This window comes from Drosophila yakuba, chromosome 3L (assembly GCF_016746365.2).
Source record: "Drosophila yakuba strain Tai18E2 chromosome 3L, Prin_Dyak_Tai18E2_2.1, whole genome shotgun sequence".
NCBI lineage: Eukaryota > Metazoa > Arthropoda > Insecta > Diptera > Drosophilidae > Drosophila > Drosophila yakuba.
Window position 1 is genome coordinate 7,238,131 of NC_052529.2, and position 15,174 is coordinate 7,253,304.

At 41.4% G+C, this 15,174-nt stretch overlaps 1 protein-coding gene across 1 annotated transcript; it reads left to right on the forward strand.

The window, feature by feature from the left end:
• The first annotated feature begins 517 nt into the window (after positions 1 to 517).
• Positions 518 to 10,271, forward strand: LOC6533218. The gene is made up of 4 exons (XM_002093908.4): positions 518 to 696; positions 7,891 to 8,610; positions 8,674 to 9,322; positions 9,826 to 10,271. The coding sequence occupies exons 1-4, from the start codon at positions 610 to 612 to the stop codon at positions 10,050 to 10,052; spliced, it is 1,683 nt and encodes a 560-aa protein (XP_002093944.3). The 5' UTR covers positions 518 to 609; the 3' UTR covers positions 10,053 to 10,271.
• Positions 10,272 to 15,174: the final 4,903 nt, after the last annotated feature.

Sequence of the window (15,174 nt, forward strand, 5' to 3'; positions counted from 1 at the left end):
GTTCGTGTCGGCATGCAATTAGAAAAAATTCCCCAATCCGAGCGATACATTTTCCGGATGGAGCATTCTCGGAATGGAGCTGCTCGGATTTGACCTAGTTTCGGTTAGTTTGCATTGCCCGATATTTGTGGCTGGTGGTGCTCTGGTGCTCGCTGGCCAGGCAGGCAGCCAGGCGGTGTGTGTTGATAAGAGCCATAAATTTCCTACCTCCCTCAATGTGGTGCTCCGTTGTCTAGGGCCTGAAAGTGCCCGAATTGGGCCTCCTCCCTAGAAGCCCACGCACTCTCGCTCTCCCTGGCTTTTCCATTTCCCTCGCTCCCGCTTTCTCGGAAAGGGAAAGTCCCCGCAGCGTAACTGTGTCTTATCACACGCTCGAAAATGTTGCGTCTTTTTTGGCTGAGTGCTCATACGACCTGTGGGTCGTGCTCAAAGTTTCTGTGCGCATGTCTCGGCGCGGAAAAGCTGCTGAGAATTTTCCCCCGATTCCGATGGAAAGTTGCCAGACGGCTGGTGTTTTGCCATCAACTGGCAGTTATTCCAAAATATTATATTGTTTTTAGTTTCGATTTATCTACTTTCTGGCTAAACACAAGTGAAGGTGAAAATTGTATGGCCCTGGAAAGGATCGCCAACTCGTATAGTACCCATCATTTGGACATGGCCCAGTACGGTGGCAACGCCAGCCCGGGAAATTTGGTATGTTTTCCTGCTGTCTCGTTTGTTTTTCATAATTTTTTTTTGGCTTGGCGCTCTTCGTACAAATCTTGTTGTATATACGCTTTTTGGCTCTCGAGCGGAGACGTCGTCGTCGTTGTTGGCTGCCTTTCCCAATTCCGTTTGGCACGAGGCGCGCAAAACTCTCGGATCGCTTCTCGGATCGAAACGGAACTATATACACGCGAGTATCGGCGGGGCTATATAGCCAAAATATCTGTATATATCTGCATATCCTCGGGCTGCGAGCGGCCATCAAAAAAATTGGCATAAACAAATTGGCGTAAACAGAAATTGCATTAAGTTTGAAAATTTTCGTTTTGGGGCGGAAGTTCATAGATATCTCAATCCGAAAATTGGCGAACAAAAATTTCGAAACTCGAGAGTTGGTCCATGCAACAAATTTATAAACTGGGGTAAGTCTTTGTGTATAATTAATCAAAATGCGATGGAGTGAAATGCTGTATACAAACAGAGGCGAGCAATTGGCCAACATAAATTGTGTATCCATAAAATACACAGACACTGGCGAATGAAAGCCTGTTCAAAGGAAAGTTTTCCGACTCTCAGCGTCTGTGTGTGTGTGTGGTGTGTGTGTGGGTGTAATTATGCGCGTGTATGGGTGTGTGGAAAAGTCGTTCACTGTGTCAGTGTTTCATTGTATCATCAGCTGGGCATCCATCGCGCATACGCCGCATTGTCAATTGTTACGAGCACTCACGTCCATTCCCCAGCTTCGCCCTTGGCCCCAACTGTTTGCCCCCAATCCCCCCCTTCAGAAATCCCAGAATCGCGCTCTTGATATTGGTCTATTGGCCCATGCCAAACCCCATGAATTTAGCAAAGGTCTCCTCTTTCTTTTGCCAGCACTTGCAAATTTGTTCCAACTGTTTGCTTCGCTGCTGCTGCTGCTGCTGCTGCTCCACTTTCATTCAGTGCCCGTCCACTCGCCCTTTTGTTTTCCCCGCCGAACATAGAACATGTTGCGTAGGGTTTTTCCTTCACCTTCCCCACCCACTCAGATTTTCCTGCGCGTCGAGGGTGAGTTTTTCGCTTTTTTCGCCTTTCCCGTTTTTGTGTTTTGTTTGCAATTCGGAAGGCAGCGCTTTTGTTAGCTGCCAGGTCCCCTAAAAATTTGATTTCCATGAAAGGAAGCCAAAAGGAAATTAAAATTGTCGCCTTTTTTGGTGGGAAATTTTAATTATTTCCTATTTATTATTTAGCCGACTTTTATGTGATACATTTTTCTAACAAAAGATCTTATGATGTTAAGCTATGGAGACAAGTGCTTACTCACCACTTTTACTAACAGAAATATTACTTGGATCTTATATATACGAGTATATATTCAAACTTGTTCATTCATACTCTTATTTGTATACTACTGTTATAGGTATAACTATAGTTTAAACTTGTTCATTCATACTCTTATTCTTATACTGCAGTTATAGGTATAACTATAGTTTAAACTTGTTAACTCATACTCTTATTCTTATACTACAGTTATAGGTATAACTATAGTTTAGATTCATATGTTAAGTACTCTTGAAAAATATTATTAAACATTTTTCACTCCTTAAAATCTGTTTAATTTCAAGCATAGTAATAAATGAGTAAACTGTGTGGCTGCCATTGCCACCTTGTCTGCAATCAATTTTTATACTTTGAAATCGGTTTATTTGGCGCGTTGCCAAAAGAGCAGCGAGCAATTTGGTCATCATTTTGCTGGATCTTCGCAGGGGATGGATGAGTAATGCAATTTTCCCGGTCCAAGACCAAACAACAAATTCCATTCCGTTGTATTTGCCTCACGGCATTCGGTGTGTCCGCAATCAAATCAAATGATGTCATTTTCCTGTTGTGAAACGCTGTCCTGTCCGAGGGTGTCCATAGTGCCATTGATACACGTATAGTATAAGGTGCCAGTCCGCAGAACAAAGGCCCTGCGACGAATGACTCAGTGGGTGTCACGGACTGGAGGTGCCAATATGCCACTATGCCGCAGACCCATGGCAAATTGAATTACGCATCCGAAATACTGCAGTTAAGGGGCTTCGAGTGGGAAGTTCAAGATCCAAATCGCATTTGTTACAGTGCAAAGTTGCTCGTATCTTACAGATAAGAACGTTTGCTTGTAACTAAAATATGGTAGTGTGAACATCAATATGACAGGCTTTATATCAATAGTAAGGTTGCTACTTCGAACGGGGAGTTCGTTAAACCTTATAGGGTGATAAATGATCACAAACAAAACTAGTTTGTGTCTTGGTAGAAACATACCCATGATGTAAAGTTTATCATATGATTTCATGTTGTTTAGCTGTTTTGATTTAAGCTAAAATACGTTGGGTATTTCCAAAAATGTGAAATGCATTTTTGTTGCATTTCCACAGAGCACTTTTATATTTAATTTTAGCTTTCCAAAGTTTCATAATCTCGCAGTACTTACACTGGCTGCCTGTGGACTAATTTTAATAAACCACCTCATTAGGATGGATATTAATAGAGGAGCCATCGCACTGGCTGTGAACTTTTCCCGCTCCGCCCAAGAATGTGGCAAGTGTTTTATTTTTGAACAGTGCGGCAATTGCAGGTGGAATTCGAAGTTGGCAGCGGATCAGGAAGCGAATTGTACTGGGATTAGATGGGTTTGGGGCTAGCAGGTCTTTCCCATCGAATTCTTTGGCTTGTTTATTTGCAGTTTCGTTTGTTCGATTGTTTGCGTTGAACCGCGCATATTGCGTGTTGTTTACCGGCAGCCAACAAAGTGAGTAATTATGTTAAATTTCGACTAATTAAACATTTTCGCCGCCCGCCTGCCTGGTGTAAATATCGATATTGCTCCACATTGTTGATGCTGCTAATTAAATTTTCCCTTATGAATGCAAATATTTGATTCGGCCCGGCGATCGTAAACGGGTTTTTAGCGATCCAATCGTTATGTTGATCTTGGGGAAATGCGTGCACAGTGGGCCCTGTTGTCACCCAACCATCCCAACCACCCATCCCAGCCACCCAATGTCAAGGTCGTTGGTGGGGCGAACTTCGAGTGCTAACTGTTAACAGTTTTCGCTGTTGTTCTGGCCGGTTTCATATGTTTTTTCCCATCTGGAGCTTCCGCTTTACATGGCGACTCATTAGCAGTCTTCGCTGCTCCAGTAGCCCCACACGAAATACGTATGTAAACATTAAAGTGGCCTATGCCTGAGCGAGGGGAGATCGAGGAGTAGCGAGAGTTGGCCACTCTGTCCTATCCTATCTCTAGTGGTTATCTTAGGCAGATATAACTAATGGTTTGAAGTCTAATAGTTAATATATACACACACAAACTAGAAATTGTTAAATTAATGCTAAGGTCTTATTTAAACAGCTTAAGAATTTCGTGTGTGATTACTGCCTAAGGAATCGATAAAAACAGTGATAAACTTGGTACTTTGCAGGCAGTTTAGTTTTATCTAATCGTAATTTTCGTTGGCAATCTCCTTTCCCCAACTTCTGTGGCTGCCCTCGCTGGCTGCATAAATACTTGTGCACACAGTAGCAACTCGAGCAGCTTTTCAGCTTTGTCCTGGCCTTGGCCGCCGATAATAACTACTCTGCTTTTCTGCCTGGCCCTTGGAAAAGTGCTCTTTGTTGCTATTCTTACTCGCATACTCGTGTGTGTGGACACTTACTTTTTATTCCCACTGTGCTGTTTGCATTGCTTATCAATGAGGCGAATTTCGTGCGTACACAAAGCGCCTGCGACAATTACAGTTGTCAAATATGACACTCCCACACCCACCACACTCCACCCACTCCGAGTATCCGAAATTCGATCCTCCACCCACTCAGAAATCCGCGTGCTAATTGGTTCATCCAACTGTGAAATCTTCCTCCAGCTGCTGGTGCCGCCTTTAACTATGCCATTTGCCTCTTTGGCACACAAATTGATTTATTTGCCCGACAGTTTGTCCACCAAATTGAGTTGATAACTCGACTTCTGAATGCTTCTTGAGGCTGCAAAGGGGCGTAGAACTAAAACTCATTTCCGCTCGACCTGCATTTTGCGAGCTTTTTTCAGCTCTTTTTAAAACTTCAAAGTTTGTGGAAATGCGGGCAGGCTAAACTTTAATGGGTCTCCTAATATATTTCATTTTGATTAACTGAATGAAGCAGTTGAAGCTGCTCGGGGTCAGAGGATGGCATTATTAGAATGTGTTAAAAAATATTCAAGTTAAAGTTCTGAAAGTAATGTAAATAATACTTGCTTACAAAATAATAATGTAATGAAAGAAATATAAAAAATAATTGTTTACAAAATAATAATGCAATGAAACATTGTTCAATTTGGTTTTTATCGTATTTTAAGTTCTGTAAGAAAAGTAAAAAACATTTGTTTACAAAATAATAATGCAATGAAACATTGTTCAATTTGGTTTTTATTGCATTTTTGGTAAAATAAACGAATTTTAAAACAGCTCTTTGAGAAAAGAGAAAAAGAATATATATAAAAAATATTATTTGATATAAAAGACACCGAATATCCTAATATTTTTGGTTTAATAGAACTTTTCTCCGATTGGGAGCATTTTCCGCTGCCCCAACGATCGTGACGCATTCTGCTGAACACCCCAGGCTTCGCTGCCGACTTCGCTGCCGCTGTCGACGTCGCAGTTCGCAAATGGGATGGAATCGCAGTCGATATTTCAAACTCGCGGTGTTCGGTTCGAAATCGTGCGAAAATACGGCACCACTGCCCAGAACCAAGTAGTGCGTGATTTACAATATTAGAAATTTACAATTATTACAAAATTCAATTGCCAAAAGTATAAATCAAAAGGTTAGCGGGTAGTCGTTTTGCCCACATATCTTTGGCAGAGGCGGGGCCAAAGTAAATCGCCTTTTGATTGATTGATTGATGTAGCCGTCTAGCGATAAGCCGAAGCAACAAATAAAGCGTAAGAAGTGCATGATACAAAATGATAATGATAATTGCGATAGTGAAATCGAGTGACATGTGCGTTGTAAAGTTCAAGAACAAATTTGGACAAGGTCTGGGTTCCCATTAGGGTTTTAGACCCACCCACGGCCCAAATAATATCATACAGATAAACAAAAGGAAATCAACTTATGACTGCCAAGTGCTAATTCGATGCCTGTGCTGTACATAAAACCCATCACCCAGTGTGGTTGCTGTGCAGATGATAAAGCCTCAAGCCGAGCGATGAACAGCCATAAATTTATTTGCATACGATAATTTATTTATTGCACTATCAGACTACGAGTATCACAAGTCGTCACAGTTCCCCTTGTGGTTTACTGGGTAAATATTTGAATATCGGCCTGATATTACGATCGTCCCCTTTCAAGAAAGCTGGGAACTGGGAACTATATAGTACCATATAGTAGTCGTAGCTCCACATTTGAACCACGAGAAGCGCGGTCGTCAACACTTCAAGACCGATTCAGTCTTCCTTACAACTGTTCAAACATCGTCGTAGAATTTATTTTATTTATTAATATTTCTCCATACGAGTACACTCTTTTTTAATGTTTTGCGGCACCGGCGCGAATTTGCTCGCAATCTCACTTTGCCTCAATTAACTTTGTTTGCATTGTACTTAAGGAAATAACAAGAACAGGAACTATAAATCAAACTTTCCAAATGAACAAAGCCTTTGGTTCAGAAAGTTTTCAACTGAAATTCGCTTAGATATAAATGTTTACCTTTTAAGAACAAGAATTTCCTTGTGCAGGTCATTCATGTTATGAATAGAAGCAAAACATAAGTTCTTTATAAGATAATCTTTAAAAAAGTGTGTTTCATAATAAAAACAGTTTTCTTCTGGAAATTTTGGGTTCAAACAATTTATCTGCGATATTGGCCATATTAATGGCATATCAGACTGACAATCTTATCATTCTCAAGCCCCTAAATGCTTCCATATTTTAGTGTTCCCGTGACAAATAAAGAACATAAGACAACTGCGTACCTGAAAGTTTCTAAGCAATTAAAAATTTAATATAGTTATGGTACCAACAAGAACTAGAATTAAATATTCAAAACTTAACGGCCAACATATCGATTAAAACTTAATTTAAATAACTATGAAAGCACTTGAGACCCAATTTGCTATTCATGTCTTGAAGGCATTACTTCCAGCTTACCAGCAATCAAATTTGAATAGCTTGGCATTTGGGACTTAACTAAATTAAAATAATCAGAATCAAAATTCGATGAAGTACCTTCTGCTTATGTGGCTTGCGTTGTCTGATGAATTTATATGTCAGAAAGCCAACTTAATCACAGAGCCTACTCCTTCGATTCGGTAATGTCCCTATCAATGGCTAGTATTTTTAGGGGAATTAAATAATCACGCGCAGAACTTGGCCGTCGAATATGGGTAGCAGTGCACCCGTTTTCGATATTGGACATGATTTATGGCTATAGTATGATGGATTGCAGACGATTTGGCGGTAATCAAACGATTGGAACATATGCTAACTGAAACAGGCCCCAAAAATTGTTGGGGTTGCGGCTATGCTGGTTGGCTAATTAGTCGGCGTGTACTTTTCAGATAGCACGCCTAATTTATTGTCGAGTGCAAAAATCAGCGATTAAAGGCTGTTTAGACCACTAAACGATTTATGTTTTGAAGTGTGCCAATTGACTGATAAGCCTGCCAATGAATCAATCAGTCAGGTGGGAAAGTACTTACAACGGCCATTAAAATAACTACCTATAGATTTCTTAGCGTGGCGAAATCGTAAACTGCCCGGCATGACTAACTAGCCATTCGTATGGGTCGTAAATAATATCCACCTAACATATTTCTTCAGATAAAAAATGTAGTTCCCTCGGGAGACTATTGATAGTCACGGTGCAACCCTATAACTGAAGCTCCTTAAACTAGAGCCATTAAGCTGTGGTACTTGAAATGCGAGTGTTGTGCAGCACTCAATAAACAATCAGAAATCATTCAAAAATGCATTAAAAAGGTTACATAACATGATATGTAACACTAAGAAAAGAACTCTTAAGAAGTTTTAATGAGATATTTTAGATAACGCTATGGCAGCAATAGGATGTTGAAAATCATCACCAAAGATTATCAAATCTTTTATTTTAAGCTGACTAAATATATTTGGAGATTCGACAATTTCAAAAATATATATGTGTGTTTCTATTTTCAGTTCTCCAGCAAATTCACTGCCTTTAACGACAGGGACAGCCTAGAGCCTCGTCCTGGTAACAAGTACCGCCAGCGACACATCAACGCCCATCTGGAGGAGCATCTGGTCAAGGAGAAGCGCATCACCAAATTCCCGCTGGTGGGAGCCCTGGTCCACAAGGCACTGCGGCGTCGGGAGGGGGCAAAGGACAAAGAGAACGAAAACGAGGACAAGGACGAGAAGGAGATCACAGATCCGCAGGGAAACCAGAAAGACAACAACAACAACGAGGAGTGGGAGCCAAACAGAATGGTGCTTCCATTCGGACTTGGGCCCGATGGCCATCATGTGGATGCAATTCAGAGTGCTCCGGCGCCCAGTGCCCCGCCCGCCCACATGTTGCCACCCGCCTACTCCCGGGGTCAAACCAACATATACACAGGTGTACCCATCATCGTGAATCCGTATATAGACTTCATCGTGGTCAATGGGGATGATCGCTACATGATCAGATGCGAACGGAAATCGGTGCTCGAGCGGAGCGTGGAGCTGGCCAAGCTGATCCATGCCGGTCCGAACAGCGGTCGCAAGAGCGACAACCACTTCCAGATACTCAACGTGGACAAGAACGACTTCGAGCTGATCGTCCGCTACATGGAGAAGCACTTCATTCCCTATCGCGATCACAAGCACCTGCTCAAGATACTCGAGCTATCCGATCGCTTCAACGTTCCAGATCTGGTAAGTTATTACTTTTAGTTGAATAAGAACAATATAATCATTTGTTATTAAATACCATTTCAGATAATCTATTGCATTCGCGAACTCGATCTCAGAATCTCGAGCGCCACCGCACTGGACATCTTCAAGGCGCTGTGGTTCTACCAGGGCATCGCACTGACCAACCAGCACCAGACAGTGATCACCACCCAGGAGACGGGCCAGCAGCTGGCCAGGAAGAAGGCGACCAAGGCGAAGGCGCAGGCCAAGCAGTTGGCCGCTGCCAAGGCCGCTCAGTCCACCGAAAACGGAGCGGAGGGCGATGGTGCCCAGCTGAACCTCATTCCGAATCCAAATCCCTTTACCACCGAAGATTACGGCGTGGCACTGCTGCACAACACTCTCCAGCTGATCGATATGCATGCGGAGCTGCAGCTTTCGATGCCGGAGATCAGTGATCTCAGGTTCGAGGAGCTAGAGACGCTGGTCAAGCGGGACACCTTGCAGCTCAGGTCGGAGGTCACACTGTTCGAGTGCCTGGCCACGTGGAGTCTGGCGGAGTGCGCCCGCAAGCACATCGATGCCACGCCGGAGAACCGACGCACTGTCCTCGGTCCTTTGTGCCTCACACCCCGTTACTTGCGAATGACCGCCAGCGAATTCCGGCGATGCTGCGAACGCCTGGAGCTACTGCCACCCACTGAGATATCACTCATCACCGACGCCCTCGAGGGTGAGTAGCCTTATCTATGGTAGTTCAATGAACCAGCCAAGATCTAGTTTGCTTTTGCAAACTAAGAAGATTCTATTTATAACCTTAGCTATCTCTTTAGTAATACTTGAATATTATAAGCGATTTAAAGCAACAAGTTCAACAGTTTTAAAGTTCTCAATTTAATCAAATTTTTTACGCTTTTATAAATCCATGAAATTGTTTTACTTCTTATCTATTATATGGTTCCACAAAATGTTCACATTTTTTTTAGCTGCCTATATGCTGGAGAAATATATTTAAACAGCGCATTAAAATGTTTCACAAAAAAATGTATAATATATAATATTTAAATGTGACAAAGGCAGTAAAGATGCAGTCTTATCGGGAGTATGCCGTAGAATAATTTATTTTCTAAGCAAACATAAAAACAATGATACTTTCTTTTTAAAAATGTTCGTCAGCTTTTAACTTTTTATTGTAAAGCTGAGAGTTTACTTATATTTTCTCTCATTATATTGCAGGCAAAAAGCTAAAGAACCTCACCGATCAGCAGGCGGAGCTGCTGGAGAAGTTCCGCCAGCCGCGTGCCGAGTACGCCAGGATGCCCGTGCACCTGAGTGATCGGAGCAGTCCGAAGAACTATCCCAAGAAGATGCGACTGGCCCACGAGGGTCGACCCACGGAGGAGGGATGCTGGGAGAAGGTGGGAATGAACTGTCTGCGCATCTTCGTCTGCATATTCGACTGATCCGAGCAGTCCGAGGAGGAGGAGGATGAGGATGAAGACGAGGAGGAGGATGAGGATGAGGACGAGGATGATGGGGATGGGGATGGGGATGGATCCGAGGAGGGAAATGGAAGTGGAAATGGAGGGGGCAGAAATCGACACAGATACGACGGAGGATGAGATGACGATCCCACATAGACTTGTTGCATTAAACGAATATTAGCGCTTATGAATTACTTATACATAGAGTTAACGATTACGTTAGTCTTATGGGGATAATGGCCAATTACTGTGGCAGTGATTTTATAGCAGCCGTTTCTAACAATACTATATAATGTTATTTATATACACGCAGATATATATATATGCGGTGTGTGTAGGTCGAACTAACTGTCGCCTGCAAATCGATTGGGTTTTTGTATTTACTCGCTAGTCAAATGGAAACAATGGTAATACCAAAACTTTTATACAACTTTATGCAACGTTTTGTAGCTGGACTCAAAATACAAACCTAACATAACAAATTAAAAAAAAACCGAAGTAAAACTAATTACAGAACTTAGGAAATTACTGCATACTGCTAGGGATATCTCACTCACAAAGTACATTGTACTATACATCAAGTTAATCAAACACACAAAAATTATAGTGCAAATCGTATTTGGGCCCGGCCATAGCAAAACTCATTATTATTAATTGTTTAACTATACTTTTAACTGTTGTGCAATTGTCGACAAATGGAATTTATATATACACTCACCAGCATTCATACGATACACACATAAATACTATATATACATGCATATATATACATAGAGAGAAAATTCGTTGAAATCAGAACTATGTTGCCGTTACTCGGTTCTTGGCTTTAACTCCTATAACGAAGTGCTATAGCTAAATCGCATAAATAACAATAACAATCAGATTAGCATTAATCATAGCGAATTACTTATGTAAGCACACCAGCAAAGCGCAGAGGAAACACACAAATTGTTAACAGATTTATGCATTTTATTAGTTAATGTTTAGAGCAAAGAATGCCTCGAATTCGTTTCGTCTAAGTTGCCCCATGTTATAAACTATAGGTTGAAACAGCGATTCCAGTGCGAAATATCAATGAAGCAAGGCATCAACCACAAAACCAGAAATACATTCAGAAAAAGGTAGTTAAAGAAATAATAAAGATGTACACAATTTTCTAAAATATTTCAACACGATTTTTAATCGATGGGACATTTTGTGCAAAAAATGTTTTAAGTATTTTAAAACAATCATTGGTGAAGTTTAAAAATTTTGATTGCTTTTAGCAAATATTCTAGTGACGAATGCGGTTCAAAAGCTCACTAAAAGGTTTGAGTCCTAATAAGCCTGAATGTTAGCAAAGTTTCAAACCGCTAAAAAGCTGACCTGACAATATTATAAAGTCGGTTATATATTTCATTTGAGATGGTCTCGGATTGTTTGAGTGACGAGTGGCTACTACGAAATACAAATCTATTACAGGACTTAACATAAAAGGAACACATCCAGCCCTTTTCCTGCGGAATTCTGTGTTATTAATTCAACTTTCCCTAAATACACACATCCCATCCCAAGTCAGGGCTATCTTTCACTTTTGCTCATTCTAACCCTCATCAACTTCATCCGCATTCCAGTCCCCCCACCCATTTCTATGACAACTACTCATCGAATCGCAGCGCCAGCTTAGCTGACCAAGTCTAGACGCTGGACAGGACTCTGGACAGGACTTCACTGGGGGCAAATCCTGGCCAAGCCACACACACATACTAGCACTTTCGCCAAGTATAACATTATCATTGTATGCATTCGGGGGCTTACCGCAAATGCACTCACCCGAGTCCAATTCCCAGCTCTAGCTCTAAGTATTCCTATTCCTCCAACTCTCCATCTCGTTGGCATGTGCATACAAATGCCATATAATAACAAAACAACATACAAATAACAACAACCCGCTGTGGAAAACTAGCATTTTTCACTCCCCCACTGGAAAATTTATGATTTTATTTCACGCTTGCTTTTCATTAACATTCCTCTTTTGGCCAGACTCTTTTTCACCCATTTTTACGGTTTCTGTGTGTGTGGTGGCCAAAAATTATAAGTTCTTTTATTTATTTTCGTTGATGTGTTTCTTTTTTTTACTCTGCTGCCAGAGGGTAATTCCCAGGGTTTGCTGGTGGCCTGTCTGACGCTTGTTAACCTTTAGCCAGTTGCATTTTCCTTTGGCGTTTTTTGTTGCGTTTACATCTTGCTAGCTGGCCACTAATTTTGCACATAGACGATGACAGTGGCCCTGGGGGCAACAAAATGGAGGGGGCGTGTCGTCCCTCAGTTGAGGGAAATCTCCGCAAAAGTTATGCAGCAGAAACATGGACCATGTAGCAGTGCCACAAATTTTATATATTTTTTTTTCTCTTTGTCCCCCTATATTTTTTAGAAGCTGCCAGGGAAAATGCTGCACTGCCCGCAGCCAGTCGGCGGCCTTTTGCCAGCGACTGTGCTGACCGCACATATAATTATTTCATATATGAAACATGAGTGCACAGAACCACCCAAACCTCTCAAGGCATTTTTCGCATATATTTTTTTTTTCACAGAAATCAGCAAAAGTGAATTAGTGCCGAGCGTGTGGCAAGGAGTGTGGCAAAGGTGCATGCGGAAAAGCGGGTAACCTGCATTGCAGGTTGGCCACCTAATGAAAATTGTTGTGAAATAAATAATTTAAAATAATTTTCACTCTCCATGACTGCGTGTGTCCATGTGTAAGCCAAGTGTACGCTGTACACACATGTGTGTGGTGTGGTGTGGTATGCTGGCTTTAGCTTGCCAAAGTTTAAATTGAAATGAAAGCCAAGTAGCTGCAATGGACTTTGCACTTTGCCTGTTACTTCAGCCGTGCCTAACTTTTTTGCAGCTTGCTAAATTGCGCTAACTGACCAAAGCGGAAGTTTCAATTACACCTACACCAGTACACACACACACACACACACACATGGACAGAGCCACACACTCGCAAACTCTCGTTTTGGTCCAACAGCATTGACCTACACGGCGTATGCGTGTGCTGATATGACGCATACGCCCCATGGACCGTACTCTCCACCGAAAAAGCCAAGGCCACAAATCTGTGTTAGACCCACAAAACTGCTGCAGCTTTTAAGGGGCAGGGGAGCGGCCAGGGGGGTAAGGACGACCAAATTATAGCCCAAAGTTGGCACATTACTTGCAGCAACTGACATTTTTTGTATACCTTGAAGTTAATACCCCTTAATTATTCAGCCCAAGTTGCGGCAAATGCGGTTTATGGGGACTCTTTTGAAGTTTTTAACACATTATTCATTTTTAAATACATAGGAAGCTGTTTTAACTCATTTTCATTTAATTGCGCTTATTTATAGAGTACTTTTAATATATTTCGGTACAAATTGTCCGTTATTTTAATGCAGCGAAACATTAATAAGTTAATTTGTTGAAGGGATTATCACTTTAATTAATTCTATATTTTGCTCTTGGGAATATTAAATTTGCCTCGGTAATTACTCTATATAAGAGAAATTTTTATATGATATTTTATAAGCCTTAGAATCTTATTTTTATTGTGGATTTTCTTGGCTCTACAGTACTTCATATTTTAATATGCCCCACCATTTGCATATTGCCACATAAACTCCACCGCCAGTGCTTCAAACTGACTTTCTACCACTTTCTTGGGGGCCTGAGGGTATTGTAAAGTCCGCCAAAGTGCTGTAAGGTCTAGTTGGCAGGACGTACAACCAAGCGAACCTAAAACGGATATTACTTTATCAAGCGGCATAAAAAATGAGCCAGCGTAGATGCGAAGCGGCAGCCGAAAAAAAAAAAAATGGGAAAGAACGGAAGCAATCAGCGAAATTTATTGTAGAGTCTCCTTTTTGGTGTAACTGATGAAGTGAGAAACTGAAAGACAGTCGAGGCCAACTCGTGGCAGCCAATACAAATGGGGTGGTGGGTGGTGGATGGTGCTGCGGAAGCGACAGCTGTTGTTAAGTGGGAGTGCCACCCACAAATCCAAACCCCCTCCAAGGCCACCACCCCCTTTTTGCCTTAGATTTCGCAAGCCGCGGCGTGCTGCTTTTTATTGCCCTCTTTCTGTGCTTTTAAGCAGAGGCAAACGCCTAAATATAAAACCAGTTGGAAGTCTACTTATATACCGCTTACAACGACATAGACGGCGAGTAACCACCATACAGCCACAGCGATTTGAATGCAAATGTTGCAGCCGGAAATGAAACCGACAATGCCACTTATTTATCTTTGTACTTGCGGCTTTGATTTTGTTGCGGCTTAAAGCGATTCTATTTTTGCGATTTAATTAAACGCTTTAAACTCTGTTGACTTAGGCATCCGCATAAATTCTGATTCATAATTAAATAGCCAGAGCAAAACAAAAAAAAAGCCAATTAAAATGTATGTACGTTTGCATTTAATAATTGCACGACAGCAAGTTTGTTTTTAAGCTTATTAAATACAATAGAAAAAAGGCAAATCTCTCTAAAGGCGTATTTTTTCCCCGTTCCCTCGTGCTTTCCATTATCCTCGAGAGTCGTGAAAATCGCAAGTCATAAATGTTTAAATGGTGCCATCCAAAGTGGAGGAAATGGCAATGGAAGCTGAGCAGCTAAATACCCATAATGCAGTCATGGGAAAAAAGGAGGAAAATAAACGAGAAGTAGGAGAAAAAATATTCATTGATTTTCTTAATTAAAAAATTTCACCATTAACTTTTATGTTTATCGACTTGGCCCCTAATCGCAGTTTGCCTCCCAACTGAAAGGTTAAGTCGTGAGTTGTCGGCATTGTCCTGCCCCTGCCATTTCCTCGCTCACACTTCCTGTGCGCATTATAAACTAATTACAGATTATGACGATCTCGTACGCCACGATAAGGCGACAATATGGGTCGCCAGCTAGGAGTAGCTATGGCTCATGATGATATAGCATTCGTTTTATATAGAGTAATATGGATTTTGGTACCATAAGCACATATAAAAACTTAACAACCCAATTAACATATGTACATGTATATACAAATTCTTTGATCCCTTTCGCAACACATTAGTTTTTAAAATATACTTATGAGTATATTT

Bases quoted from the DNA above. Each gene is read 5' to 3' on its own strand.
- LOC6533218 (XM_002093908.4), top strand. From the start codon at position 610: ATGGCCCTGGAAAGGATCGCCAACTCGTATAGTACCCATCATTTGGAC. The intron at 8,611-8,673 runs GTAAGTTATTAC...ATACCATTTCAG, and splicing joins GCTTCAACGTTCCAGATCTG to ATAATCTATTGCATTCGCGA. The intron at 9,323-9,825 runs GTGAGTAGCCTT...ATTATATTGCAG, and splicing joins CATCACCGACGCCCTCGAGG to GCAAAAAGCTAAAGAACCTC.